Raw genomic sequence first — 27,758 nt, 5'->3', positions numbered from 1 at the left:
ACTGTGCTGCTTACACAAGCAGTTGCAAATTTGAAGATAAGTAGCTGCTGATAATTCAAGGATACTTCGATCATGTTTTTATTCGATAACAGAAAACGGGAATAGTTATCGAATATTTGAAAAAATTCAAGTCTAGCTCTTATAGATGCTGAGATCGACGCGTTCAGACATACGGACAGTCGGACGGACGGACTGACAGACAGACGGACAGGGCTCAATCGACTCGGCGTGTCGTCCTGATCAAGAATATATATATTTTATGGGGTCTGCCACTCCTTCTGACTGTTACATACATTTGCAAAAAACCACTATACCCTGATTTCCCATTTTTAATGGAATCAGGGTATAAAAACATACAAGCAAGCAAGCTCTCGTCAATCTATAAAAAATAACATTTTTTTGTTTTAAAAATTGTTTGCAAATAAAACAAAAACCAAAACGAAGACGACTACAAACAATTCAACGATAAGAGAATCTGACAACAGTGATGTACAAAAACAACTGTACTAAGATAGATAAGAGTTTGAATATGTTTATATACTCACAGGGAAAGAGCCAATCACCGACCGGCATTTTAGCACGTATCTCGATCTTTCCATATTTAAATAATTTTGTTGCTTTAGTGGTTATTGCTGCTGAGTGCACAGGTGGCAGAATATTTAGAATGTCGAATGCATAAGGTCCACACAAAAACGTTTTTTCTTCAGGTTTCTTATACGTACATTCAGTATAATTTAATGTTTCCAGTTGATTAATTTTTTTCGGCCAAGTTGCATGTAAATATAATTTTTTATTTCTTACATAGCAATTTGCTTTATCTTTCTTAAAAGCCGCAAATTCCTTATGTTCTGTATATAGCCGCGAGTACTGAACATGAGTCCAATTGTTTGACAAAATGTTGTCTCTGAAACTTTCCTCAAAAATAAGTTGACCACTGCATACCCTAGATTTATCTGAGTCAGATTCCGCCAGTATGCAATCCAACTTATCAGAGTAATTGGGCTTAGCACATGTTTCGGAAACTATTTTATCTTCATCTATATGGGTGTTGCCATTGCCGTTAGAATCAATTTGAAAATTATTAATTGCTGCTAATACTTGATCTTTGGTTTCAATGATTCTGAGCACACGTAAAGAATCATTTTCCTTTGGACTCCGATTTCCTTCAAGCTTTATGCTAAACGCGTTGCTATTGTTGATGTAAGTATAATCCGCTGTACATTCTTCGGCAACTTCGGTTGAAAAAAACATTGATTTCACGTCAGGATTATCTGCGAATTTTTAATTTTTATTTTTAAAAAATTATAACTTATTGTAAATTTATTAATTTACATTAAGTTGTTCTTAGCACAGAACTCAAACTTTTGCACATACCTGGCACTGAGACCACGAGCTGTCGTCCTTTTATCTCAACACTTACATCTTGTTTATATATAGCACTGGTGCTCAGGAAACCAAGAATGAAACCGCACGAAAAGAGTAAATATTTAAAATTCATTGCACAAATACTTTTGGTTTATAAATATTTGTATATATCAAAAGCTTATGTATAGGTCACGCTAAAGAGCACTGACTGACGCTCAAGTAGACGTGACAACCGCTCTGATTTTAATAGATCGTAGACTGCTTTAATCGCTGATTAAATATAGACTATGTACATTTTATTCTTCTGACCCGCTGTATCAGTCAACTCTCTGCGGTCGATGGTATATGGAGTGTTGTTTATTTATTGTAGAAAGATTAAAAATACCATTAAGGAAACGTCCTTTGATGTTGATAATCATATTATTTTATAAAATGAAAATAAAATATGTGCTTTTAATTTCTTGCTTCCTTGGTTTTCTGGGCACGGAAGGAAAAAAAGATATAGTGGTAAAAGTGAAAGGCAGTGAAATAAATATTGGAGTATTAGGTATGTAATATATTGTATTTCAACTTTATTGTGTTCTTACAAATTTTATAGACACACAATTTTCATTTTTTTCCAGGTGGTTCTGAAGTCAAAACTTTTTTCTTTTCAACGGACATCGGTGAAAAGTGCGGCCCCGATTACACCTTTGTCCAGAGCCAAGATAAAAATGGAACATTTGAATTTAGGATTGATGTAAAAAAAAAACTTTTTAAAGATGATCCGCTCCGAATTTTAGGAGTTTTCGAAACTGAAAATGAAGTAATAACGGAAACGTACGACCTAATTATTGGTAGCCATGGGGAAGGCATCGAAAAAGGAAATTGCTCTTGTGAAAGATCACAGACAGAAATGTTTTCTAAAACCCAAAAGTGTGCGGGTGCTCTAATTTTCAAGGAAGATTTTGATCTGAATTTTTCCAATTGGACACATGAGCAACGGTCACGAATTTATGATTCAGAAAACGATCGTGAATTTGTGGCTTTTATGAATGATCCAAAAACAAATTATATAAAAGATGGTTATTTGCACATAATAGCGAGATGGGCTAATTATACGAATTCTAAACCATTTGTTATAGATGGATGCACAACCATAAAAGATATAGCAAATCAGAAAAAGGATTGTGGGCCACTATTACGAATACCATCGACGTTACCACCTGTGCACTCAGCCAAACTGCACACTTTAAAAAAGTTTCAATTTAAATATGGCCGAGTAGAAATACGTGCTAGGATGCCGATAGGCGATTGGTTATTTCCTTGTGAGTATGACTTGATAACGTCGATTGGATCAGCATGCTGTAATATAATTTTTTAGATTTAATTTTGCAACCTGCGAGCTACCACAGTGAAGATATTTATGTCAATCAATTACGTATTGCGTTTAGACGCAGCAACGCACTGTTACAAAATAAGAACGCAATTCCTATTAGTGGAAGCCGACTCTTTGGAAGCGCTGTGATTTGGACGTCAAACAAACACTCGGAATATGTGGTATCTAAAATATACCCAGCACACAAATCACTAAGCAATAGTTTTCACAATTACACATTAATTTGGCACAGTGATCGGTTAATATATAAGGTGGATGGTCTTACATATGGCACAATATCTAATCCAAATGTTCTTAATGTGTTCAATTCAAAAGAGGTAAGCATATTAGTATAATAGTAAACATTAAAATTTTTTATCGGGATTGATTTTAATAAAATCTTTTTAATAGTTGTTATTCTCTTATCACATTCTTTTAGAATTGAATTATAAGAATTGACTATTGTAATCTATGGGTTAGAATAGTATTAAAGAGAAACTTTACTCACTGGCAAAGCTGGTCACACCATTGTTTTTAGTTCCACAAGAAGGTTAGTTCTTAATTACAAAAAAGCAAGTAGAATATTGTAGTTGTTCCAGGCTTTAAAACTGTAGAAGATTTGGGGTTGTCCGATTTGCTACGCCTTTACGATGCATATATATTTAGCAATGTATCCGCTACTCTGCACCGCACACCACGCTGCAAGAGCTCTTATCCTAATAGCATTTACCTCTGTCCCTTCTTGATAATCGATCGAGCTATTAAGCTCCCACACGCAGAGCTTACATTATATCTTAATATAAGCACAACCAACTTAAATATAAAACCATTTTCTTGGAAATCCACCGCTCACTGTCTTGTGCACTAAAGTGAGCAATGAGAATTGAACCGAGCCTTCAGTCCAAATTTGTCATGTGGAGATGCAAAAATAAATAACACGTGGCGAAGCCGGTAGGATATAACAAAACTAAATGAAGTAAAGAATACAACTTTGATTAAACGCTAGCAACCGTTACTATACGGATACAACATCTGAGGTTGTGTTGTGGTCCAAGATCGTTTGGGACAACATAGTACAAGACCTGTGTTAAAATCATGGATACCCCATGCGAGGCTTAAAAAACTAACACTCTTGAAACCAATAATCTTTATAAAGCAGTGTCGAAAACTTTGTTGTTTTATCCGCCGTAGAGCCACTAAGGAAGCTAAGTAGTAAGTAAGCTAAAAGTAAATAAAGAAGTATATAAGTGTGGTCAACAAATCAAACTTAAAATTAACGATGGAATTATTAGAAGCGCATTTGGACATAGCGCTTACTCTACTGGGGCAAGTGCCCATATTCGATGGTGACCATTTAGTAATTAACAATGCCACTCTTAAATGCATAGATACTGATTCTCCAATAAATCTTATAAATCAAAATTACTTCAAGTTATTTGACGAAGAAATTAATAAAGGGAATAATTCGTAAAACCTAAAGGTTCTGACGGTCCCCATATTATTCACCAATCAGGACCGTACGTAAGAAAGATGACTCATCCAAGGAACAAAGTTCCGTTTAGTTATCGACTATCGTAGCTTAAATGAAGTTACGTTCGATGATAAATATCCAATACCTATTATGATTGAGAACATTTCAAGGGGTTCCATCAAATTCAAATAGAATCGTACTAGATGAAAACTTCTCAAGAAAAGAAAAAAATCCATAGAAACGATAAACAGTTTTCCACCTGTTCTCCACTTCAAAAAAAAACTTGAGTCATTAGATAATCAGGTAAAATGAATGATACATATTTATTTCATAATCGAGCTAAAGTTAAACGAAGTTATAGGCTTGAAACCAAAATTTACCTAGTTCAATCCAAATTGTAAGCAAAATAAAATAATTGTACCCTTCAGCTAAAAGAAATATCTATGGAAAACACACTTCCGGTTTCAACCCGAGGTACACAGCGTTAGACACCCGCATTCTAGACGAATAATTACCCTCAGACACCCGCATTCTAGACGAATAATTACCCTCACTATATATATCACTAGGAACTACACAATCTCTTCTGTTATACAATAGATTTACCGCCTGAGGACAGGTTAGCGGAGAAATATATCTATTACTTTGTACACCACAAACATGCTACAGAAGCTTCCTTAATAACAACAGACCTTATCAACATTTATCTGTGACCCTTCTGAGTTTCAGTGTGTGATCCCTTTTGTCTTGCTGTCTTGCACACTGAAGTGACCAATCATAATTAGTCTCGCTAACCTCCTGTCCAATTTAATCTAGCTACCCCGTTATGAAAAATATAGCTATATATATATTTTTTTTTTAATAAATAACGTTAAAGATTATATTTTACATAAAATTTTTGGTAAATCAATAGACAAAGTAACAAAATCGTTACATTTTGAGCTTCAAACTGTGAAACTATAGAAATTTACAATTTTTCCCGATTTGGCACACTTCCAATATGTGGACATAAAATGTTATGGACAATATCGTGTTGTACGAATTGCCACGCCCCTATGGGTGTAAATATATAATCTATATCTTTTTCTAGCTCTAAACTGTGGAAAATACGGTGTTACCCGATTTTCCATGCCCCAACGAGCGTAGAATTAACTCCCTGTATTATTTAATCTTGGACTGTCAAAACCTGTATATGCAACGGAACGTAATATGTATACATATATATATAATTTCTATAACGGCGAAATATATGTAATTTCATGTGGGCAGAAGGAGAGCATCAATCGATATCCGATGTAGCTGCTATTTGCTAACAAATTATAAATTTTCTGAAAGTTAACTGTACATTTTTTAACATTGTCATTTTAATCATAATTTTCTTAATGTTTTAGTGTTATATTGTGTTGGGTCTATCTGCAGCCGGAAATGTTAACTTCCCAGATGAAAATATGATGTCTAAGCATAAGCCGTTTTTAAATAATGATACTAAGGGCCCATATAAGTTTGAACTTCATACTAAAAAGGAAACTTGGATACAACCCAATTTGCTGATTGACTATGTTCACGTTTACTCAACTCATGGAAAGGAGGAGTAAGAGTTAAGTCTCTAAATATATTGATTTATATTCATATAAGTTTAATAACAAATCTTAATAAAGCTAGGAGACGTCACGCTAGAAAGTTTTTCCATTGTTCTTTTTAGATCCGTTGTTTCGTGAGCTCTGAGTTGACTTCTTTTTGCGCTTATCGGACGACCAGTCCACATCATCTTCGTCATCGGTACCGCCTGTATTTCCACCCGACTGAAGGTATGTTGAAGTTGAGGAAGAACTGGCACTAGTGCCCTCCTTAGTTGCTAACCGTCGACTGGCAATCCGAGAAGAGATGCGTCCCATGCCCATGCATTTCTCCAAGTGTGGTGCAAATCGGGCCGCCGCCACTAACCTGTCACAATGTGGACAGGTGCAGTCCATCGGTTTTTTAGCTGTTGATATGCCAAATATGTCCAAATTTGGCATCTCACAAATTCTGTAGGCAGACTCTGCATTTTCTTCACCGACTCCATCAAGGGCAGTCAAATTGCCTGTCTTCCGCAAATGATGAATTTCTATGAAAATGCCGGCTACTACATCATCTAGAAGTCCCTGAAACAAATAGTTAGCAGCTTCATCCAATCCTTTTGGTTCCTTGATGAGCTCTCGAAAATTGAATGTAATGGCTGAGGCTGTTAAATGACCCTGAGTTGTGGCCATTTGAGATGCACTTCCAGATGAACTCATTAGATGTATTTGGTTTGCGTTTGAATGTGACATATTACGTTTGAGCAAATTGGATTTTTCTGTGTAAAAACTATAGCCATATACTACATGATCGAAAGTTATTTGTTGTTTAGACTTTGTAGGTTACAAAACGAATTATTGAATTATTGCAACACCAAGAATTAAAATCGTCCCAGTGTTAAGTGAGAGTATTCATTGATAATAGAGTGTATAAGTTGAAAATATCGATATGAGTTTGAGATGGGCAGATGAAGTCTTATTCGATATATATCGATATAGATAAAATTTCTAAAAATATGCGTTTTGGCTAAATCTATGTATTTGCTGCGTAGTCATGCATTTCCATTGGCTATGTTAGGTTATTTATGTTAATAATAAATACAAAATCTTACAGTGCCTAAAATGAGCAGATAGATACTGAAGATGATAGATACTGATGAAGATAATACATAGCTCACAAACGCACAGTGAACTCAAATGCTTTCAACTGAAGCAAAAATACTTAGTCGGCTTGTCGACTGGTCCCATCTTTTAGATTTAGTTTCATTTGATTTTATGCTCCCGCATTTGCTGTACAACATATTTGATATTATTGGAACATATATCTGAGCCACAATGCCAGTGACTCTAACATGAAAGCCCTCCAACATAAATATCCTAAGACAAGTTTAGGACACTAATTACAGACAACATTACTACGGTGAACAATCTGCAAGGCGGGATCCCCCATTCTCATAATTGGCGCACGACATACAAGGACATCCTTAGACCGTAATATAAATAGTTAATAGCGCACACTATGTATTATAAACAGTAAAAGAATTAAAACCACACTTAAATAAATACCCATAATAAATGTATATTACATCACCTCATTTTAAATATTATTATTACATTAAATATATTAAATATATTTTTTAAATATATTTTTTACACCAAATTTCCGATGCTCTGACGCGTTGAGAATCATAAAAAATTTAGTACGATAATGACACAAAATGTGATGCAGAAGCCAACAGTAGCCACGTGCAAAATATAAGCATCAACAATAGCAAAGTGAGAAACGAAATAGGAGTCGAGATGAACGCAGACCAAGTGTAAGAGAACAGCGAGAAGAAAGAATACAGGCATAACTAAATAAGTGAGAGTAATGGTTAATAACTTATGCATTAAAGCACCACAGGTGAATGTTTATAGAAGTATTTCAGTGTACCCAGTAATCAGGAGCGACATCCCACATGATATAATCAAGTCAATCCCTGAATTTAGTGGGGGTTAGACAAGTACGTAGCATGGAGACAGTTAATCAACCGAATTGTTTAAACCATTTGATGACAGCTGAAATTATTACCAAGCGGAAATACGTATGAAATCTATAGTCGGGGTGCCCGACTAGGAGATACCCTGATCCCAGTCCTATCTGAATTTTTCAATATTTTCCGTAGTTTGTATACAACATTCAAGGAAAAAACAGATATAACTCGACATGACGACGCCAAGATTCGAACCCAACTCAACCCATTAACTATACCAACCCTGTCAATTCCTAATTTAAAAAAATAAAACAATACAAAATGTTCCATCGCCCCCAGGCTCGCAACCAGGGATTAACTGCTACGAGCGGAGCCTCTACCAACGCAGCTACTGCACCAAACGTTTTGTTAAATAACTTCTGTTTTACTTAATGGATTTTAATTAAATTTTCAGCACATGATCTACATATTCTATTGGCTTGGCTAAGATGCAAACGCCTTCACATAATGGTCATATTTCCAACTAAACTTGCATATAAAGAATTTGGGGAAATTTGGAGCCGGTATCCAAAATCCAACAAAATACAAATTTGCATAAAATATATATAAAACTAAATACAAAATTGGGTGGCCAAGCTTTTAAGACGTCCGCATTATAATTTATTAACTGCATTTCAATCATGTTTTTATTCGATAACAATTAAATGCGAATAGTTATCTAATATTTGAGGTAAACAAAATACAATAATAATAAAATACAAAAATTTCAAGTCTCTAGCTCTTATAGATGCTGAGATCCACGCGTTCACACATACGGACCGACGGACAGACAGACGGACAGGGCTCAATCGACTCAGCTTGTCGTCCTGATCAAGAATATATATACTTTATGGGGTCTGCCACGCCTCCTTCTGCCTGTTATATACATTTGCACAAAACCATTATACCCTGATTTCCCATTTTTAATGGAATCAGGGTATAAAAACGAAGTTCACTAAAGTGAGAATAGTATTTGTTGGCTTTTTAGTGTCAAAACACGAGGCAATGACTGACCCTAAAAAGTTGGAGTCACACAAGAATATGTCGAACCGAACAGCCAGATCAGCTTGCGATTGTCGCTGCAGCTATCTACTACAGAGGGTTCAGTAAGGATTTCGCGGCAATAACAGGACCTTCAACTAACATCCTCGCTTTACGCAACAATCGAATCTTTGTTTCTAACCATTGTCTGGGCAAAATGCAGAATTAGCTTACCTTCACTGTCCCAGATTGACACACGATTGCGAAGATCAAGTGGCGGAAATCATACTTTGAGGAGTGCAATGCAGAACGAAAATTAGGTAGCTTGGAATGTAAGCAATTAGAAAACGAGGTCTAAGCGAGTAACCTACTCTGTTGAAACGACTGAAAACCCTTTAAACAGTTTCAAAAATTAAATTGTTCTCCATGAAGCCAATTTCCATTTACGGTAAATTATAATTTTTTGAAAGACAAAAAATCCTCACTTGCAATGACAAGTTTTGAAAGTTTTCTGTAGTTCAACCACTGGCGTCGCGCATAATAATAGAAATGTCCACTATTCAACTACTGCACTTATCGCCACAAACATAAACGATATCTCAGCATATAGCGAACTTTGGCAATCCGAAAGGAACAATATTACAAAAGCCCAACACTGATAAAATCAAAAGATCTGACTCGAGTAAACAAAACAGGATATTTGAAGTGAGCGGCCACGTTTTGTTAAAGAACTTTTGTTTTTAGGTTAGGACAAAAGTAAGCACCGCTTTGCACAGAAGAGACAATTAAAGCAGCCCTAGGAACGTCTGTTCTCAATGGGGAGGGTAGTCCATAAAGTCAACCTCAAGTAGAAGTTATTGGCACACGAAAAAATTGCAGGGGATAAATTTAACACGTAAAGAGCATAATTACTTTTATTTCCGTTTTTTTTACTTTTTACATGATTAGGTTTGCAATGGTTCAATTTCTTATTAGACTCATTGTATGTATTTGCAGGTACTAAATAATTCTGATAAAATCTAATTACTAAGCTCATACTATATGTACAAAAAATATATATTATTATATAAAAACATAAAAAACAAGTAATGAATTCATGCAATGTATGTCCATGATTGAATTTAAAGTGGTAAGATTCTGGCAACATCTGAAAGCTCAATCTATATTGATCAAAATAAAAAATGTTATAAACAAATATAAAATATACTTGTAATGAATTAATGCAATGAATGTCCAAGATTGAATTTAAGTTATTAAGAAATACGTAATTTCTTAATACTTTAAATTCAATCTTGAACATTCATTGCATTAATATATCAAGTATTAAGAAATTACGTATTTCTTAATTTGGAACGATATTCATTTGACGGTAACCGAGTTCAACTTCTGAAAGTACGTACTGCTTGGATCGATTAGAAAACATGAACGTCAATATTTTAGAATTTTCGCGGCATTCTGTGTTTGGAAAACGCCAGAGCTGGCAGGAAAATAGCTAAATTAGCAACACTGACTCTAGCTAAACTAAACTAAAAAATCATTGAATCGTGTAGGCCTTATGAAATGTGGACGATATTCAATATATCGATGTTTTTGCAACCCTTCGTTCCTGTTAGAAAACACCCATATGTATGATATACTTATTTTTATCATGTTTTGAAAAATGACGCTTCTTAAAAAAGATGATGTTTACAAACATTTAACAGAGAAAATATACACTAGATGCCAGCAAATACAAGCGGAAAATGATCGAAGCATTATGAGGTAAATTTAAAGAGTGGCGTATTTTATTATTTCCAAATTAAAATTGGACGCTAAATATTGCAGAGTAAATGAAATAAAAAAGTTACTACGCCGCCGGGCATACGATGTGATGTTATTAAAAAGTAAACTTGACAAACATGGTGATAACTGGCGTGCTGTACCAATGATGGTGCCACAGCCAAAGGGAAAGCCCGAGCAAAAACGCCGCGGACCGAAGCCTAAAAGTAAACAGATTGCATCAAATGTAACAGCTGAAGTCCAAGATGTTGCACCTCGCAAACCTAGAAAACAGCGCGTAAAACCCCAGCCAAATACACATCAAATGCAGTCACAACATATATCTACATAACTTAGAATTGATTCAAACTGAGCTGCTTTACTAATTACATCAATTTGGAGTACTTATAGAAATAAAAACAAATTTAAGGGTAACATTAATTTGAAAGAGATTTGCGAAAAAAAACCCAAGCTATTCAGCTTGTCGCAAACGTGCCAGGCGCTGTGTTAGCTCATCCTGTTCTTGTGAGACTTGTGTAGAGGCGCCTATGGTAGAACTTTGTACACCACTGGGCAGCTCCATATTAAGTTCGAGGCCTGCTTCGTCGGCAACTTGTTGCAACAAATTATCAACATCTCCTTGTGGCACCGATGTTGTCACCGTATCGGACATAGTGCCTTCCATCACTGAGCTTTGTACATCCAAGTCTTCAAATTGTGATTCAAATTTTTCCATTAGTGATGAAATTTTTTCTAGATTCATGCCTTTCATGGCAGCATCCATGGCTTTAACCACACCAGCCATTGAGCCAGTAACTTTGCGTGTTGTCAACGCCGACTGCACGCGACTGGCGACAGCATCTACACGAGCGCTCATTCTCAGGTAATTCACGGCCTGATTTTTTTGTCTTATGGCATTTTCGGCGTGAATCCGAGCTACATCCATATTACCCTTCTGTATGGCTTTTTTAGCCTTTGCCTTTTCTAGCTTTTCCTCTTTTTCACATTTTTTGGAATTGCGTTCCAGGTCTTTTACAGCGAACTTTAAATTGAAAAGATGTTCTGTAGGAGTGATAGTGTTGGTTATTATATTGGATGGCAATACAATGGCGTCACTGCTAATACTTACTTTCCATTGAAGATGTCGACATGTCGTTACCCAGTTTGAAGCTTTAAATGCTGAAACTAATAATTAATATTTTATATTTAATGATTGTTTGCTCCTGTTCTTGTTTCAGTTAATTGAACTCGCTTCACAAAATTTTTTCCACTCCTATTTGTATGAATCACTTGTTTTTGGTAAGACAGCTGCTCTTGGCTGAGTATGTATATCGATAATATTTCGGTAGTATTTTACACAGACTGATTATATATTATCGGTTTCAAACAATTTTCATATCGAATGGACCCTAAGGTTGAATTTTTACTAAAAAGATATTTTCGGCACCAAAATGCTACATTGATACGCTAATTAATCATAATATATTTATAACCTCGTGTTAATAAATAATAATCGAACGCGGCTGAATCTACAAGTTCGCAGCTTGAGGCAACTGACAGACACAGATAATATTGATATTCGTGTTATGGATTCTCTAGCTCTAGAAGTTGGTGATTGTGTCATCATTCAAATACTGCACTCAGGCCACGGTAAAAGAAATTTGTATACTAATAAGTTGCCCTCTTGGGCATTGTCAAACTTTTTTCTAAACGCTAATCTATATCAAGTCAGGTGAAGGTAAGATGATCAGGTTCGCAAGTCAGAGTACAGATCTACAAAATTGTTTGGTGCGGCTACTATGGTCTTTTGGTCATATGATCTGTAAATTTATGCACTTTGACCAATTGTCGCCAATCGAAGCATATACGGAAGCCAAGAGACTTGGCTCAATGTCCCAAAAAAAGGTGCATCAGTTGAGACATTGCCAATCTAGTTCCTGCTCACTTACCAGTCGAAAAACCACACTCCATTGTATGACAACCGGCACTTAATAGACACATCTGCACCTATTGTGCCACAAAATCTAAAAAGCAACAATATATTCCACTGCTGTTGGCAATATCACCTTGTCTAAAAAAGCGAGCTATATCATTTTACCTACACTTCGTCGCTCGTTTCTTCACAAATTAACTTCCTAATTCCTAAAACCAAATCAATAACTGCAATTTTTGGCGTTAAATATTTCAGGCTATTCCATAAGTATCAACGCAACCGTCTACTGATAATTAGCGTGCTGATCCTCAGTTTCATGTCACAACAGCCTCCTCTTTTGAATCGATGAATCGCTCTTTACGCTTATTTACTCTTAGTTTACTCATATACATAAGCAAGCCTACATTTAATATGATGCTGCGCTCCTTACTTATAAATTCTTTTCCTTGCCTCTGTCTGTCTGTCGAAAACTTGTGTCCAAGCGCGCAGCAGCTATTTAAATTATTCCTGTCGACAAATTTACTTTGGTTACAAAAACACCACGGTCACAGCATTTACATCAGTCGATCAATAAAACTTTATAAAATTATAACAAACACCTTTAATTTAACAATTATAAATGTTTTTAGTTTGATTTTCCCAAACACATATACACATATATTAGGTTGGGCTCCTTTTTTACTCATTTGTTTTTTTTTCTAATTTCTATTTTCCTATTGCACGAAACTTTATTTCTTTTTCGTCTTTCTATCTTTATATGTGAACACTCTGACAAAAAAAGGACCATAACATTGAAAAACTTTTATTTATTTTTTGGAAATTACAAAAGTTGTTGAAAAACTTCAAGACGTTCCACACTGAAAAAATCATTTTACTCACACTAGTTATACTCTGATCCCATTGAAAATGGGAAATCAGGGTATAATGGTTTTGTGCAAATGTATGTAACAGGCAGAAGGAGGCGTGGCAGACCCCATAAAGTATATATATTCTTGATCAGGACGACAAGCTGAGCCGATTGAGCCCTGTCCGTCTGTCTGTCCGTCGGTCCGTATGTGTGAACGCGTGGATCTCAGCATCTATAAGAGCTAGAGACTTGAAATTTTTTTTGTAGGTCCGTGTGTAGCACGCGCAGTCGAATATTCGATAACTATTCGCATTTAATTGTTATCGAATAAAAACATTATTGAAATGCAGTAAAAAAATTATATCTCAAACGTCTTAAGAGCTAGAGCCTCCAAATTTTTAGTTTTTTAGTCATGTATATTTTATGCAATTTTGGTTTTTGTTGGATTTTGGATACCGGCTCCAAATTCCCCCAAATTCTTATAATTTAAGTTTAGTTGGAATTAGGGCCATTATGTGAAGGCGTTTGCATCTCAACCAAGCCAATAGGATATGTAGATCATATGCTGAAAATTTCATTAAAATCCATTAAACATTTTTTATTGTTTTATTTATTTTTTAATTATGAAGTGGCGGTGTTGGTAGAGTTGGTGCACGTTGCGCAAATAATCCGGGTTCGAAACCTGGTTTTGCAATGTCGATTTTATTTGTTCTTTTTTTTGAATACTCGATACAAGCTACGGAAAATATTTAAAAACTCAGAGGACTGGGATCAGGGTATCTCCTAGTCGGGCACCCCGACTAGAGCTTTCTTACTTGTTTTGTGTAGAAATTAAAGAAAAAATGTTCGTAGGACAAGTTTTTTTAAAGTTCTAACTATTTATTTCAAAAAGAGACTAAAAATCCCCACTTAATAAGCTTCGGAGCAAAGCTCAGTTAAATATTACACAAGGGCGTATGAATCGGCCTTACCAGTTCAAGTACTTATTTTCTTCAGATGAAATAATTTTAATTTGGAAGTTTCGGTTGGGCTTAACTTGATAATCTCCATAAACGGGAGCATCACTTGGACCCTTTGCTCCGCCATATTGGAGGTGTGATGGTGCAGCTCGCCATCTGCTTTAATGGCATATTTAAATTACAATATTTAACTTTGCGTATACTTACGAAGACCTGTAATAACGTATTAAAACCGCATTTCTGATCCTAGAAAAATTAGTTCTTATATTATTGGGAGCTTGGCAAAGCAGGTAGAGCTGCTAGAACATCAAAATTTGTGAGTCACTGTTAGGATCCTCTTTAAGTTAACGATAAATTAGATGCCAAAACCTATGACAAAGCCTAGGTCATTGAATAGTGTTTTGAACAAATTCTCATATATTTTTAAATTTATCTGCTAAAGTTGTGGAGCTAAAAAATTAAAATTTTGATTATTGAGTTACTGCTAACATACTGCTGACATTTTCAAAAACGGTTTACGCGTTGGGGAGCGTGACTCATAGAAAATTCCCTGTAACTTCCACTCTTATATGTCCACGCCTACTGGGGGAGTGGAGTTTTACAGCTCAAAACTGAATATGTAACAAATTCATTACTGTTGGCAGCTATTGATTTACCAAAATTTTTATAAGCTACTTGATGTTTCAAATCGGAAGAATCGGTATCGACTGGAAAGTACTTACTTTTTTCTTTGTTTTCAATTTATATTACGTTTATTATTATTAGAGTAGGCGGAGTGGTCAGCAGACAAATTTAGTTTGAGTCTAGATCCGATCCCGAGAGCAAAGCCGGAGCTGCTCACGGGCAGGACATTGACAACAGGCACCGCTACATTTGTTAGCATCTTTTTTTACTATACCAGTTCTGCCTGACGTAGCTGATGCTTCTGAATGATGAATTTCAGGACGTGAAGAAGGATCGGAAGGAGTTGAAGCAGCAGCAGTGCCTAAAACTTGTGTAATTTGGCTAGCGTGTTCGAAGAAGCTGAATTATATCGACCACACGGTTAGGGACCTGGAAAAAGGAACTGCAATCACAAAGCTGAAACTCCGATCAAACATCACGAACAAGGATGCGTTATCAGTCATTGATAAATTGGCAGAAGAGTTTACTACCAATCATCTAACTCTGACCAAAATCGGTGTCGTCGACCATCAATATTTTATGGAGAAAATATATGATGGCATAATGGAAAACATCAGGAACTACGAAGAGTATCTGATGGGAGTCGAGGTTGCATACCACACACCGACCAAACAGCATCCATCCAACCAAAGACACTCAAGGCACAGCACAGGCAGCAGGAAATAATATTTTTCCAAAGAAGCTCGAGCCCAATAGATGTGATGGTAGACCTTGTGGACAGACGAACTCTAAAAATATGGCAACATATGCAAAAAGTGTATGCCAATCTAGAGCTCAGCAGATATGATCCTTGAGTATAAAGACAAGTGGATTTTCCTGTGGAAGAAAGTCCAGTCAACGAAATTTGCCTTTGATATCGATGAGATCGATGAGTTAAAATGCAATGTCACCATACTCACAAGAAAACTAAGAAGAGTAGGTGACATGCAAAATATAAAAGAAGACGTTCTAGTGGATCTTCCGAAAGTGGATCTTCCTCACTTCAATGGAAGTCGCAAAGAGTGGCCAACGTTCTTCGAACTATTCTCCGAGGTGATTCACAACAGGAAAGATATCAGCGACACAAAAAAGCTGAACTGGCTGAAATCATGCCTCAAAGGAGAAGCCAAAATGGTCGTAGGCCATTTATTAATTGGCTTGTCTGCTAGCTATAATTCAGCATGGGAACGTAAATGCAAGCGCTACGAAAATAAGCGGAAAATATTTGCAAACGCCGTTAACCAGCTAGTGGACGTGGAACTGCTGAAGAACAATGATGAAGTCAGTATTCGCAAGTTCTTGGACATTCATTATCAAAGAAAAAGGTCAATTTGGTAACGAAACTTACGTTCTATTCGCTCAGATTCTGTTGCGAAGATTCTCTACGGAAGTCCTACAACTTTACGAGCAACATGTAAAGAAGACTAGAGAAATTCAGTCCTTGGACAACGGGATCGAGTTTATTGAGCAACTATATAACTCAATAGACTTAGTGGAAAAGAGTGCCGTCCATACGTCGATGGAAGCAACGACAACGACCTACAAACTATGCCGTTTTTGCCAATTGACTAGACATGAGAGAACCACGTGTCAGAGGGATAGAGCTGAACCTGTTAAAAATTGCAAGGAGTTTGTGTATAAAAACACGCTGTGTTATAAATGTCTTGGTACCCATAGCATTGAAGATTGCAAAGAGAATTGGACTTGCAATCAATGCACTAAAGCACACAACAGTTTGCTTAAGGGAGATGCAAACGGAACGTTTAAGGAATTTCGCAAAATGGGGAAATTCTTAAAAATAGCGTTTGCTTAACAATCAATCCCAGGTTTAAAAGTTAATTCGTTACTACAACATTGGCACTTGTTATGGCAAAACTTCAGAGAGCTCTACCGACTAAGAAAATTGACATGGATGTTAATAAGGATTGGAATGGCTGCTAACTAGCAGACCCACATTTTAACAAGCCCAGTCAAATTGATGTTGTTATTGAGTTGATTTACTTTCCCTACGAATGTTGGAAAAAGGGAAGAAAATCAACAAAACACCGGGATAAAACACTAAACTTGGATGGATTGTCTTCGGCAATATAACTGGATTATCAACTAACAAGCTAATCAGCGCATAAACAACGATGTTCCTGGACGTCCCAGAGATCAGTTATCACATTTGGCCCCCACAGAATGTTCAGGCATGAGCATACAACAATTCGAGTGCAATAGGAATAGATCAAATTACATACTTCTTAATCTAAAATTACACATACCAGCGCTGTCCCTTACACACTCAGCACTTGATAAGCTAGATTTAAGAGATGAAATACGATTGAGTCAGTGTTAGAGTTCTTATACCCTCAGACAAATAAAGATCATTACATAACTGAACGCCACCACAATCAAGTGAATTCACATTAGTCTTTCGAGCCGGATAATACAAGGCTCAATAACATACACAGTAACACATAAGAAAGCTCTAGTCGGGGTGCCCGACTAGGAGCTACCCTGATCCCAACCTGTGTTTTTTAGTATTTGCCATATTTTGTACGACACCAAGATTCGAACCCACAATGTCTACGCAACGCGCATCAACCCTTCTCCGCCAGGCTCGAACCCAGAGGATATTGCTTACTAGCGTCGCCTCTACCAACACCGCCACTGCAATGCTTACGCAAGGAGATGCCAATTTCAAGATTAGTAGCAGCTTATAATTTAAGCATTATTCAATCGCAATTTCGATTCTTCGAATAGAGAAGAATACACGCATTTGAATGTATGTGTCCACATGTATAGGAAAAATATGAGTGGCGCTGCTTGACATGTGCTTTTGCAAATTGGCCAACCGTTTTGTTTAATAACTTCTGTTTTACTTTAATGAAATTATCAGCATATGATCTACATATTTTATTGGTTTGGTAGGAGTCCAAAAATCTTCACTTTTTGACCCTATTTCCAACTGAACTTAAATTTTAAGAATTTGGGAAAACTTGGAGCAGATTTCCAAAATCTAACAAAACTCTAAATTGCATTAAGTATACATAAAACTAAATACATTTGGAGGCCTTAGCTCTAGACTTGCGAGATAAAATTTCTATCTGCATTTCATCATTTTTTTGTCGATAACAATAAAACAAGAATATTTATCGGGTTCACACATACGGACGGACGGACGGGGCTCAATCGACTCGACTTCTCTTCCTGATCAAGAATGTATATACTCTATATGGGGTCTGCCACGCCTCCTTCAGGGTATAAAAAGATCTCTTAGAGGACGAACATAATGGTAAATACCAAATGGTAAATACCATGATAGAAGGGTGGAAAACATAATGTTCTCAGTCGAGCAAGCTAGAAAATTTGGAGTAAAAAATCAAGTGAATCAAAAACTGGAGAAATGAGCGCACGTATTAAATGCACGGGCTACTTGGTTTTTGTTAACCTGAATATGTACAAGTTTGTTGAAAACAAAAATATCTAAACAAAACAAAATAAAATAAATACACAATTTTAAGTACTTTGCAGGCCCTTGGTAAATATGACAATATTTATTTGATGTGCGCTATCCACATCTCTAATTATAATAATTAAAATTTTTAAATAAATGACTTAAAGCAATATATTTTCTTATATATCTTATGTTCTTTATGAACAATACTATATATTTCATTTTACTGGAAGCGCGTTCAACATCTTCATACACGGATAAAACACACAGAACACATGATGACAGCATTTAAATTAATACATTTAACAATTTCGAAAGTTGATATTTTAAAGTGATCACTAGAAGATTCCTTCAGCCAGGCTTTTTTTAATTTGTATATTATTTTCAGTATTTTACTTAAGGAAATTATCCGCAAGCATTAAATATCTTGAAGTACTTTACTTGATAAAAAAGTATGACTCGAGTTGATCTATGAGCTACCAATTGAAAACATAAGCAAATTTGAGATTTTGTAAGTAATAAAAATATAATCCGAACTGTATTAATTTTTTAAATATTTTACGATTTCTGTATTTTTATATCAAGAATTTTAATTAATAAAGTTAATAAAAAAGAACGAGTAGCAAAGCTATGGTCGGTGTGTCCAACTAGGAAATACCTTGAATCCCGTCCCCCATAAATTATATATAGTTTTGATTAGGACGAGCAGAGTCGATCTAACCAAGTGTCTGTTCGTCTGTCCATCCGTATGAACGCACCGATCTCGTAAACCACAACCATATATAACCGGATAAAACACACAGAACACATGATGACAGCATTTAAATTAATACATTTAACAATTTCGAAAGTTGATATTTTAAAGTGATCACTAGAAGATTCCTTCAGCCAGGCTTTTTTTAATTTGTATATTATTTTCAGTATTTTACTTAAGGAAATTATCCGCAAGCATTAAATATCTTGAAGTACTTTACTTGATAAAAAAGTATGACTCGAGTTGATCTATGAGCTACCAATTGAAAACATAAGCAAATTTGAGATTTTGTAAGTAATAAAAATATAATCCGAAACATTTTAATAATTTTATATTGGTATAATATATAATAATAATAGCCAAATTGGCTGCACTGGTGATAAGGCGATGTAGCTGTTATTTTCCCACTAGCGACAGGCAGGTACCGCTTTAGAGCCAAGAATGTCAACTACTGGTCTATAATAGGCGGCCGCAGCACAGCACAAGGAGCAGTAAAATGAAAGTAAAAAGTGAAAGTCAACGTGAAATTACAAAGCATCAACACAAGTAAACTGACCAAAGGACATCGAAGAAGAAAGACGTCAGGCAGAACCGTGGAAAGGATCGAGGATCAGCAGCTGCCACCATCAGGAATATTAGGAGCTGGCGAAACATATGCAGCGTAAGGTAAACTCTATAAATAAATTTGACTCAATTTTATTATATTTTGTTCGTATCAGAATTATATTTGATTAATATTTATTTTTTTACAAAATATTCAGTTTTATTAAATTATTCGTAAGTTGAAAGTTTTCACATTTTAATAAACTACTGTATTAATTTTTTAAATATTTTACGATTTCTGTATTTTTATATCAAGAATTTTAATTAATAAAGTTAATAAAAAAGAACGAGTAGCAAAGCTATGGTCGGTGTGTCCAACTAGGAAATACCTTGAATCCCGTCCCCCATAAATTATATATAGTTTTGATTAGGACGAGCAGAGTCGATCTAACCAAGTGTCTGTTCGTCTGTCCATCCGTATGAACGCACCGATCTCGTAAACCACAACCACATACGCAGTACAAGTTTATAATTTTTCATTAAGTGATCATAACGATCACTATCGACCAAAATCGGAAATATATTAACATTACAATTGAAATCCCGTTATTACCTTTAAAATACTCCAATTAGAAAATACAAAACTGTAAATTAAAATTTTAAAAACGAAATAAAATTATATTGAACTTTTTTTAAATATTCAAGTTTTATAATTGGTTGTCTAAAGATAATCATAATAAAGCTAAAATCGACAATATTTTACATTTATTTACACTTCTAGTCTACCTTTTCTTCATAATAGCCAAACTGAATTCGTAACTGCTCATATAAAAGAAACATAATAATTGTCTGTGGAATCATGCGCAATAGACTCGGCGTAATGCCACGAAATAGACCTCTGAAACCGAAACGCATCATATACGTAATCTTTTCAGAGGTTGTGGTTAAATAACCAGCCGATCTATTCATTTGCATCGTCTTAAGTATCTCAATAGGCTGAACCACAGGAGCACACAAAATGGCTGCAGTGAGGGAGCTCGTTATATGCAGAATTTTACAATCGTCGTCCCAATCAAAGTAATGCTTATACATAATTTTGCTCTGTAAATATAAGATACAGATACTTATAATAAAATCAAAATAGTTGCTGACCTGATCATACATCGCATTCTGTCCAATATTAACAAGTGTGGCGCGAGTAAAAGAACATAAACCTCCCGTATAGAGCGCCCTAAAACCCTCATTCCGCCATATTGTATGTATACCATCAAACACGTTTCGATAGTTTCGCCTATATTTCACTTTTAGTAATCGATCCACATGCATGCGCGTGTTAATCAGTTCGCATGGTATTCCGACAGTCCCCGCTAAAAGACCAGATATGCTTGCCACATACACCTTGTGAAAGAGATTGTAATCATCGACGTACTGCTTTCCCACTTGGTACAAATGGAACCGTAATGTCGTATAAGATAACTGTCGTAAAATTTGGGCACTCAGACCGTCGTATAGCGATAAAAATCCTGAAATGAATATAATTAGCTACATCAATTTATTCAATCGTGTGAAAAATTTTAAGAACTCTGCATTTGTATGAAGCCGTTAACAAATACATATAACAATGTATTTGTCTTTAAATAGCAATAATATGATTAAACCATGAACCCGTTGAAAATGTAAATATATAACTCACAAGTGTCGTTTCATTACCAAAAAAGATTGTAGCATCCATTTTATTGTGGCGGTTCCTGTAATGAATACATAGATTTTATAACTATTGCTTTTGAATACCTCCCTTTCCCCGAATTTAGTAAAAAACATAGTATACACTGGTTGTATACATATTTGCGACTTTGCCTTTATATATATAGATGGATAAACTTTTCTTGGTCGAATATAAAAAGAGTAGGTGTGCTGTAGTTAAAACTACTCGACTAGGTGACATCCTGAACACTGAATAGAGCTAATATTCTAATAAGCTTGTTTTGTAATAATCTCGGATATACTTAAATTCTAGCCTCTAGGCTGTGTGGCTTACGAGATCGCTGTGTTCATACGAACGGACCGTCGTACAGATGGACATGACTACATCGATTCAGCTCCTCGTCGTTATCAAGAATATTTATATTTTTTGGAATCTGCCACGCCTTCTTTTACCTGTCACATACAATTTCTCAAAACCATCATACCTTGAATTGACATTTTCAGTGGGCTCAGGTAATAAAAGGTGTTTAGTATTTAATTAGTGCTTACCATGATTTTTTATTGCAAATTTTATATAGTCAACCATACTTATGTCTTTGCTGAGAAACATCATTTGAGTTTCCAGTAGATCAAAAGGCGCAACAACACAATGGGTAAAGGCCCCAGCTATCCCACCGCTCCACCAGCGTGGAATAATTCTGAAATATATTATCGCCGGCTGTTTTTGGGGACATACAAAAATGTAATGATCCACGTACTACTCACTTTCTGTTGTAGTCCGAGACCTTTTGGTCTCCGAAGAAATTCCCCAGTTTGTTGTTCTCAGTTGACATTCTTTTATATTGTTTTATTTTTTTTTTTTTCTCTTTTAAAACCGAAATGCTTTGAAGCGACGTGATACTGAATGATCTGCTTTGTAAGTATTGTCAACTTCCCGCCATTAGCGGGCACTCTTGATGTGAATCAATATAAACTTTTAAAGGATTGTTAGAAAACTAAGTAGCTCAGAATGAAAAAAAGTTGGATGCAACAATTGATGTTTAGAAAAGTAACTTGGCATAGCTTTATAGAATCGGACGATGTTTTAACTGAGGCTTATGCAACTCAAATCAATTGAATAGCCAATATTATAAATTAACTTGCACTTGTTACATAGTACTATTGCTAACTGAAATTTAGTTTTACAATCGAATTTCAAAAGTGTAATTATTTTAAAAAGTTATCATGACATTGATTGCAAATGCTTTTGTTCAATGTTTTCAAAATCCTGAAGAAAATTAACTAAGGAACGAATGGGCTTAAGTAAACTAATGTAAAAATAATATTATTTACATATATATATATATAAGTTAACACGTCCAATCAGCAATAAGCCAATAATAAGTTAAACGTCTCAAATATCTTTTTGTGCAAGCTCCGAACTCGATCGTTGCACAGAATAATGTTGCAATGATGTTGCAGTCAGCGAATTCCAAGAACCCTTGGGTACGCGGTCAACGTACCATATAAGAATCACATGATCCGTTGGCCAAATCGCTGTATCAGCGAATATAGGGCAGGGCTAGCTTCATATAAGAATCCTATTGTATTTTTCTGATTTGAACATTAAACCGGCACAGAACAAAAATACCTTTGTCTTCATTTCGTAAAACTTAAACAAGTGAAGACGAGAAACATTAACTTATATATATATATTTTTTTTTTAATTGCTGGTTTTATTTGCAATCTGTCTTATACTAGACAATAAACAAATTTGTTAACAATAATATTAAGTAACCGGATGGCTTGGGCTCCAATGGGATCCATCCATATATTTACCTACTTTACATATTTATCTATTTCTGTGGGACAGGTCTTGGACATGAAATCTTTTGAGTCGCCTGTGGATGCTTGAGTCATCCAGTAGTCTTTGTGCTAGAGCATTATCGTGGTTATGTAGTTTATGCATACATGTATTTGTTTGCATATAGTTGTATTTCTTCTTTAACAAGGGGCAGTTTAACATCTTTGTGGATATTATAATTAGTCACATACCAGGGTGCACATGGAATCATTCTGAGCGTCTTGTTCTGGTATCGCTGTATAATTTCGATATTTGAATTACTAGCAGTACCCCATAACTGCAATGCGTAGGTCCACACTGGCTTCAGTACGGCCTTATATAGTCTTAATTTGTTTTCAAGACTATGTTCAGAACGTGGTCCTAACAGCCACTATATTTTCCAGGTTTTCACATTAAGCTGCTCTCGTTTCGATTTGAACACCTAGATATTTTACCGCTTCACTAACAGGCATAACATTACCGGTTAATGTGACTGCAGGACAACTTCCAGGTCTCAGAGAAAATGTAACTTGCACTGACTTTGGCGTGTTCACTATTATTCTCCACTTTTGAAGCCATACTTCAATCCGACGAATTGAGTCGTTCGAGCCATGTCCGTCTGTGTGTATTTTCGCCCGAATGAACACAGTGCTATCGAAAACTACAGAAACGTATGTTTATTTATTGAGCCCCTTCAAAGTGGTAATTCAGCGAACGCAGCGATCTTATATGCATACTTGTATACCATATGAAGTACGAGTTAATAACTTTTTTCGATAACTCATCCAATTTAATTAGTATTATTAAATGAGGCTTGAATACCAAAAAAGATGGAAACAATTAATTTAATGTTGGGGTTTTTATGATAAATAAATATATTTTTGATTTAGTATACTACCAAATTTTCTCCCAAATATGCGCTCTATTTTCCCCCAAATTTACAAAAAACGTAATTCCAATGCAAGAGCCTTGTGCCTTGACAAATAAATACACGCTCTGTATTAGATTACCAAAGTCCATCTAAAAGAAAAGTTTTTTTCAAAGTATATGGCTATCCAAGTGCATTTTCTGCGTTACATCCGCAGAAATCAGAGCGCATGATTGTGAGTTCGAATGTATGTGTGCATGATTCAATTTGGAATACATACAACAAACTCAATAGAATAGCAAATATTAAAGTTGACATCCTCTTTTGATTGGCAATAACAAATTAACACAGTGTAATTGTACTGTTAGTTGTTTCTCCACAGGTAGAGCTATAATGGCAATGATTAACAAAAAATTAAGTTTGATATGGCTTAGGAAAACTTATGATGTGAATCATTTGAATCATTCAGGTGAAACTTCTTTTTTTTGCAGAAAATTATTGTATGTTTGTGGATTTAAGTCACTACGTGTAGATACAAAAAAGTTTGAAAACAGTTGTAATTGAGTCCGACTTGTGGGGTATTTTTAGTCAATAGCTGTCATTTAAATAATAATTTTGACAGATATTTACCACAGTAGGTAGTTAATTTTTTAAATTATTATTTTCGCTAGAGAACATTTTTGTTTTGAAGTTCTTTCTACATTGGTGGAATGTCTTATTTTGGTCATAATCAAAAGCACATCACAAGGTACTGGCTGACGATCGTGTGTTGCGGCGACCACGATGGTGGTCTGGTGGTGTGGCATCCACCTGTGTAGCTTGTGTATTAACCCCTTTCGATTTAATCAAGACACATATGCAAACACAGAGACAAAAGAAGAGTATGTTAAAAACAACTCTCAAAGTCATACGCTTAAGAGGTAATTAAACATATATTTTATTTACATTCATGTTAAGATGCTTTCATCTGTCATTCTATCGTAGGCTTTTTAGGGTTTTATGATGGTTTTACGGCGGCTGCCCTTCGTCAAATGACATGCACAAGTCTTCGTTTCTCTCTGTATGAGAACGGCAAGCACTTAGAAATATTGGAAAACTCAAATTCTATGCTTAACAAATTGTATGTAGCTAGTTTTGCTGGCATAGTTGGATCATTAGTTGGTTTACCAATGGATGTGATAAATGTGCGGATGCAAAACGATATGAAATATGATGAGCACTTAAGACGAAAGTACATATTTGATGTTCAAACTCTTTTAATGCATATTCGCACTTTAATTCTATCAAAACTATCTTAGTTATAAGAGCTTTATGGACGCTCTGATTCGGATCCCCAAAGAAGAGGGCTGGATGACCTTATATAGTGGAGGTGTTGCTGCAGTCTTGAAAGCAGCTGTTGGAAACTGTGCCCAGCTAGCAGTTTATGACCAAGTAAATACATATTTTGGGCCCCGTATTGTAATACGTAATTATAATTGGCTGCCTCTTTTTCCCTTGGAGTAGGTAAAAAGTGAACTTCATGAGCGTTTTATGTTAGAAGATGACGTGCACTTGCACTTGAAAAGTTCAATTATTACGTCAATTATCGAATCAATTGTTTCGCAACCTTTTGATGTTCTCAAGACTTTAATGATGAATGCACCACCTAGTCAGTTTCCTACTGTTTTCCATGCTATTAAGTATATGATGCGATTTGGATATTTGAGCCCCTATCGTGGTTTGATGCCCACAATTGTTCGAAAGGCACCAGCAACAATATCATTGTTTATTATTTATGAGCAGTTGCGAATTAATTTAGGTTATTTACCACTCGAGCCCAAATAATGTGAAAATTTGTAGTTGTTTAAGAAATTGAACCTTTGTAATTTTACAAAAATTTTAAACTCAACATTTGTTACCTATGCACCTAATTTCATTAAATTTGGTATTCAAAACTTCTGTAAAGTTCTTGAGATATTGTTGAATAATTCAAATCTTTAAACATCAAATCAATTCTATATTTAATATTTATTGTTATGCTAAGAACAGCACAAATAGGAGTGCTCTAGTCGGAAAAAAGCCTACGAACTCCAAACCTTTGGCAGAGAGTTTATAGATACATATATTTTAGTAGACACATAGTGGCGGTCAACAGTAACTTAGTCGTTAAAGTTTTTTGGAGCCTTCGTTCTAAAAATTTGCGAATTGTATGGCATATTCAATATATTACATCCCGAACTGGCACTAATAGATCTTTTAAATTTATCTACAGAGGTACCGTACCTCAATAATTGAATTTCTAACTATTCAACTTTAGAAGATATAGATAATGGCGACTTGCCACGTCACCTATTAGCGTCGGCATATTATCTATGCCTTTTCTTATGCGCATTGTATTTACGACAAAAGTATATCCGCAAATCAGGGTATAATGGTTTTATTAAAAAGAATCTAACAAGAGAAGTATGGCCATGTCCGTCTATTTTTCCTTTCGACTGCTTGTATGTTTCAAGGTGTCGACCTCAAACCTATAACAGCTAGAGAATTGAAATTTGTATTTCGTTCTATTTCTATTTTATGCAGTTCTGTATCTATAAAATCGAATTTGTATTTACACAGACAGGCGAGCATAGCAAAAACCCAGTTAAGTTTTTAAAACTTTCAAGTGGAAGCGCTGTAAAACAACAAGTAAGAAAGCTATGGTCGGGGTGCCCGTCTAAGAGATACCTTGAACCCCGTCCAATGTGCTGTTTTCTGACATAACAGATAAAGCATTACCAGATTTGCCCAGACCCAAATAGGCATATCGGGAAAATCATAACACTTCTTCAAACGCATATATTCCAAATTTAAAGTCTTTAGGTGCATTAGATGCGAAGTGGTTCGCGTGCGTACATACATACGGAAGCACATTTACATGCCAATAGTCGTGTATAAGTTAACGAGTGCCCCTCGAGAACAGTGGTATCACTTACTGAGTACCCCTCGGAATAGTTGAACGACATAAGCAGACCAAAAGCATTGTGCGGATTGGGCAAATGTCAGTTCAACACCCGAGAGTATCAGGCCATCGGCGGTAACCTGATATCTTGCACATGCCGCAAGATCAGCATTATCGCTGGAGTCAAGTCGGCTTGCCGACTGCTATTTTGTATCTCTTAAGTTCTTATATTATGTAATAACTTTGCTTGGCTTGTGCTTCAGCTCGCTGGCGGCACCAAGTTAGTTCAGTTTTAGACGTTTATAAATAAAGTCACTTGCTCCGGCGTTCAGCCGTTAAATATTGTTGTTTTTAATTATTCATATTGCTAAGCCACAAGGCTAGTAATTAAAGAGAGGAAGTCAACTCTCCAACGTAATCTTCGTAAACGACAACCTAATCACAACACAACTGGATCCCAGCTGTAACTTCGCGGGACCGGAATCATCCAACTTTAATAATTGGCGCCCAACTCTAAATAGAACCTACACTAAGGAGAATAAGAGATAGAAACACCCTAAGAAACATGTAAGTAGAATGTTCAAATAGCAGGAAAAATTAACAACAAAGTTAGAAAAAAAAACAAATGTATCAATAAATAAATAAATAAATAAAAAGCTGAGGCTAGCATAGAACGTAGAATTCTGTCAGCCACATATGAAAAAGCAATGGAAGACAGGGCGCAGGCAAGTGAGCACAATAGTTACCAGGCGCGTACTCAAGAAAAGCAGGGAAAGAACAACAGGCTCGAACACGGCCAAGAC

The 27,758-nt window shown here is 35.6% G+C and overlaps 7 protein-coding genes across 15 annotated transcripts; 4 read left to right on the top strand and 3 right to left on the bottom strand.

Moving 5' to 3' along the window:
- The first annotated feature begins 1,696 nt into the window (after window positions 1-1,696).
- LOC111593524 (gram-negative bacteria-binding protein 2-like) lies at window positions 1,697-5,795 on the top strand. 2 transcript variants are annotated; one of them, XM_023306317.2, is made up of 4 exons: window positions 1,697-1,912; window positions 1,989-2,672; window positions 2,729-3,060; window positions 5,585-5,795. In XM_023306317.2, exons 1-4 carry the CDS (start codon window positions 1,711-1,713, stop codon window positions 5,786-5,788), a joined length of 1,422 nt encoding a protein of 473 aa, XP_023162085.1. In that variant the 5' UTR covers window positions 1,697-1,710; the 3' UTR covers window positions 5,789-5,795. The 2 variants fall into 2 exon arrangements, with proteins under 2 accessions (XP_023162085.1, XP_023162086.1); XM_023306318.1 differs by lacking the exon at window positions 5,585-5,795 and having other exon boundaries at window positions 2,729-2,904; window positions 2,976-3,052.
- On the bottom strand, window positions 5,778-6,691 carry LOC111593525 (SAGA-associated factor 11 homolog). The gene has a single exon (XM_023306319.2). The coding sequence runs from the start codon at window positions 6,503-6,505 to the stop codon at window positions 5,867-5,869; it is 639 nt and encodes a 212-aa protein (XP_023162087.1). The 5' UTR covers window positions 6,506-6,691; the 3' UTR covers window positions 5,778-5,866.
- Window positions 6,692-10,350: 3,659 nt separating this feature from the next.
- On the top strand, window positions 10,351-10,868 carry LOC111593536. Its single transcript, XM_023306339.2, has 2 exons — window positions 10,351-10,506; window positions 10,570-10,868. Exons 1-2 carry the CDS (start codon window positions 10,406-10,408, stop codon window positions 10,853-10,855), a joined length of 387 nt encoding a protein of 128 aa, XP_023162107.1. The 5' UTR covers window positions 10,351-10,405; the 3' UTR covers window positions 10,856-10,868.
- Window positions 10,869-10,951: 83 nt separating this feature from the next.
- Window positions 10,952-11,807, bottom strand: LOC111593535 (charged multivesicular body protein 1b). Its single transcript, XM_023306338.2, has 2 exons — window positions 11,633-11,807; window positions 10,952-11,565 (listed from the first exon to the last, which is right to left on the bottom strand). Exons 1-2 carry the CDS (start codon window positions 11,652-11,654, stop codon window positions 10,976-10,978), a joined length of 612 nt encoding a protein of 203 aa, XP_023162106.1. The 5' UTR covers window positions 11,655-11,807; the 3' UTR covers window positions 10,952-10,975.
- Window positions 11,808-11,921: 114 nt separating this feature from the next.
- LOC111593537 lies at window positions 11,922-18,848 on the top strand. 2 transcript variants are annotated; one of them, XR_003944289.1, is made up of 2 exons: window positions 11,922-12,153; window positions 18,733-18,848. XR_003944289.1 is itself a non-coding variant. In XM_030224534.1 (2 exons), exons 1-2 carry the CDS (start codon window positions 12,090-12,092, stop codon window positions 15,590-15,592), a joined length of 471 nt encoding a protein of 156 aa, XP_030080394.1. In that variant the 5' UTR covers window positions 11,922-12,089; the 3' UTR covers window positions 15,593-15,886. The 2 variants fall into 2 exon arrangements, 1 of the variants encoding a protein (XP_030080394.1); XM_030224534.1 differs by lacking the exon at window positions 18,733-18,848 and adding an exon at window positions 15,186-15,886.
- Window positions 18,849-20,360: 1,512 nt separating this feature from the next.
- LOC111593532 (mitochondrial dicarboxylate carrier) lies at window positions 20,361-22,544 on the bottom strand. Of its 5 annotated transcripts, none has more exons than XM_023306333.2 (4): window positions 22,111-22,544; window positions 21,934-22,043; window positions 20,794-21,164; window positions 20,361-20,742 (listed from the first exon to the last, which is right to left on the bottom strand). In XM_023306333.2, exons 1-4 carry the CDS (start codon window positions 22,176-22,178, stop codon window positions 20,419-20,421), a joined length of 873 nt encoding a protein of 290 aa, XP_023162101.1. In that variant the 5' UTR covers window positions 22,179-22,544; the 3' UTR covers window positions 20,361-20,418. The 5 variants fall into 5 exon arrangements, with proteins under 5 accessions (XP_023162101.1, XP_023162100.1, XP_023162102.1 ...); XM_023306332.2 differs by having other exon boundaries at window positions 21,895-22,043; window positions 22,111-22,542; XM_023306334.2 differs by having other exon boundaries at window positions 21,895-22,043; window positions 22,104-22,160.
- A 2,068-nt stretch (window positions 22,545-24,612) lies between these two features.
- On the top strand, window positions 24,613-25,936 carry LOC111593538 (mitochondrial dicarboxylate carrier). 3 transcript variants are annotated; one of them, XM_023306340.1, is made up of 5 exons: window positions 24,613-24,669; window positions 24,727-24,955; window positions 25,020-25,266; window positions 25,334-25,466; window positions 25,539-25,936. In XM_023306340.1, exons 2-5 carry the CDS (start codon window positions 24,892-24,894, stop codon window positions 25,857-25,859), a joined length of 765 nt encoding a protein of 254 aa, XP_023162108.1. In that variant the 5' UTR covers window positions 24,613-24,669; window positions 24,727-24,891; the 3' UTR covers window positions 25,860-25,936. The 3 variants fall into 3 exon arrangements, with proteins under 3 accessions (XP_023162108.1, XP_023162109.1, XP_023162110.1); XM_023306341.1 differs by having other exon boundaries at window positions 24,653-24,673; XM_023306342.1 differs by lacking the exon at window positions 24,613-24,669 and having other exon boundaries at window positions 24,680-24,955; window positions 25,536-25,553.
- Window positions 25,937-27,758: the final 1,822 nt, after the last annotated feature.

The sequence above is a fragment of the Drosophila hydei genome, unplaced genomic scaffold, assembly GCF_003285905.1.
Source record: "Drosophila hydei strain 15085-1641.00,03,60 unplaced genomic scaffold, DhydRS2 tig00000001-arrow-pilon, whole genome shotgun sequence".
Classification (NCBI taxonomy): domain Eukaryota; kingdom Metazoa; phylum Arthropoda; class Insecta; order Diptera; family Drosophilidae; genus Drosophila; species Drosophila hydei.
The sequence above is the reverse complement of the archived record's forward strand: the minus strand, read 5'-3'. Positions and strand labels throughout refer to the sequence as shown.

Coding starts and splice junctions, on each gene's coding strand:
- LOC111593532 (XM_023306332.2), bottom strand. CDS start 22,178: ATGTCAACTGAGAACAACAAACTGGGGAATTTCTTCGGAGACCAAAAG. Junction 22,044..22,110: donor GTCTCGGACTACAACAGAAA/GTGAGTAGTACG, acceptor AATATATTTCAG/AATTATTCCACGCTGGTGGA. Junction 21,165..21,894: donor ATTTGCAATAAAAAATCATG/GTAAGCACTAAT, acceptor TATTCATTTCAG/GATTTTTATCGCTATACGAC.
- LOC111593525 (XM_023306319.2), bottom strand. CDS start 6,505: ATGTCACATTCAAACGCAAACCAAATACATCTAATGAGTTCATCTGGA.
- LOC111593536 (XM_023306339.2), top strand. CDS start 10,406: ATGACGCTTCTTAAAAAAGATGATGTTTACAAACATTTAACAGAGAAA. Junction 10,507..10,569: donor AATGATCGAAGCATTATGAG/GTAAATTTAAAG, acceptor TAAATATTGCAG/AGTAAATGAAATAAAAAAGT.
- LOC111593538 (XM_023306340.1), top strand. CDS start 24,892: ATGCAAACACAGAGACAAAAGAAGAGTATGTTAAAAACAACTCTCAAA. Junction 24,956..25,019: donor CAAAGTCATACGCTTAAGAG/GTAATTAAACAT, acceptor ATTCTATCGTAG/GCTTTTTAGGGTTTTATGAT. Junction 25,267..25,333: donor GATGAGCACTTAAGACGAAA/GTACATATTTGA, acceptor AAACTATCTTAG/TTATAAGAGCTTTATGGACG.
- LOC111593524 (XM_023306317.2), top strand. CDS start 1,711: ATGGAGTGTTGTTTATTTATTGTAGAAAGATTAAAAATACCATTAAGG. Junction 1,913..1,988: donor AATAAATATTGGAGTATTAG/GTATGTAATATA, acceptor ATTTTTTTCCAG/GTGGTTCTGAAGTCAAAACT. Junction 2,673..2,728: donor AGGCGATTGGTTATTTCCTT/GTGAGTATGACT, acceptor ATAATTTTTTAG/ATTTAATTTTGCAACCTGCG.
- LOC111593535 (XM_023306338.2), bottom strand. CDS start 11,654: ATGTCGACATCTTCAATGGAAA. Junction 11,566..11,632: donor GTCGACATCTTCAATGGAAA/GTAAGTATTAGC, acceptor TCACTCCTACAG/AACATCTTTTCAATTTAAAG.
- LOC111593537 (XM_030224534.1), top strand. CDS start 12,090: ATGGATTCTCTAGCTCTAGAAGTTGGTGATTGTGTCATCATTCAAATA. Junction 12,154..15,185: donor AATACTGCACTCAGGCCACG/GTAAAAGAAATT, acceptor GATGAATTTCAG/GACGTGAAGAAGGATCGGAA.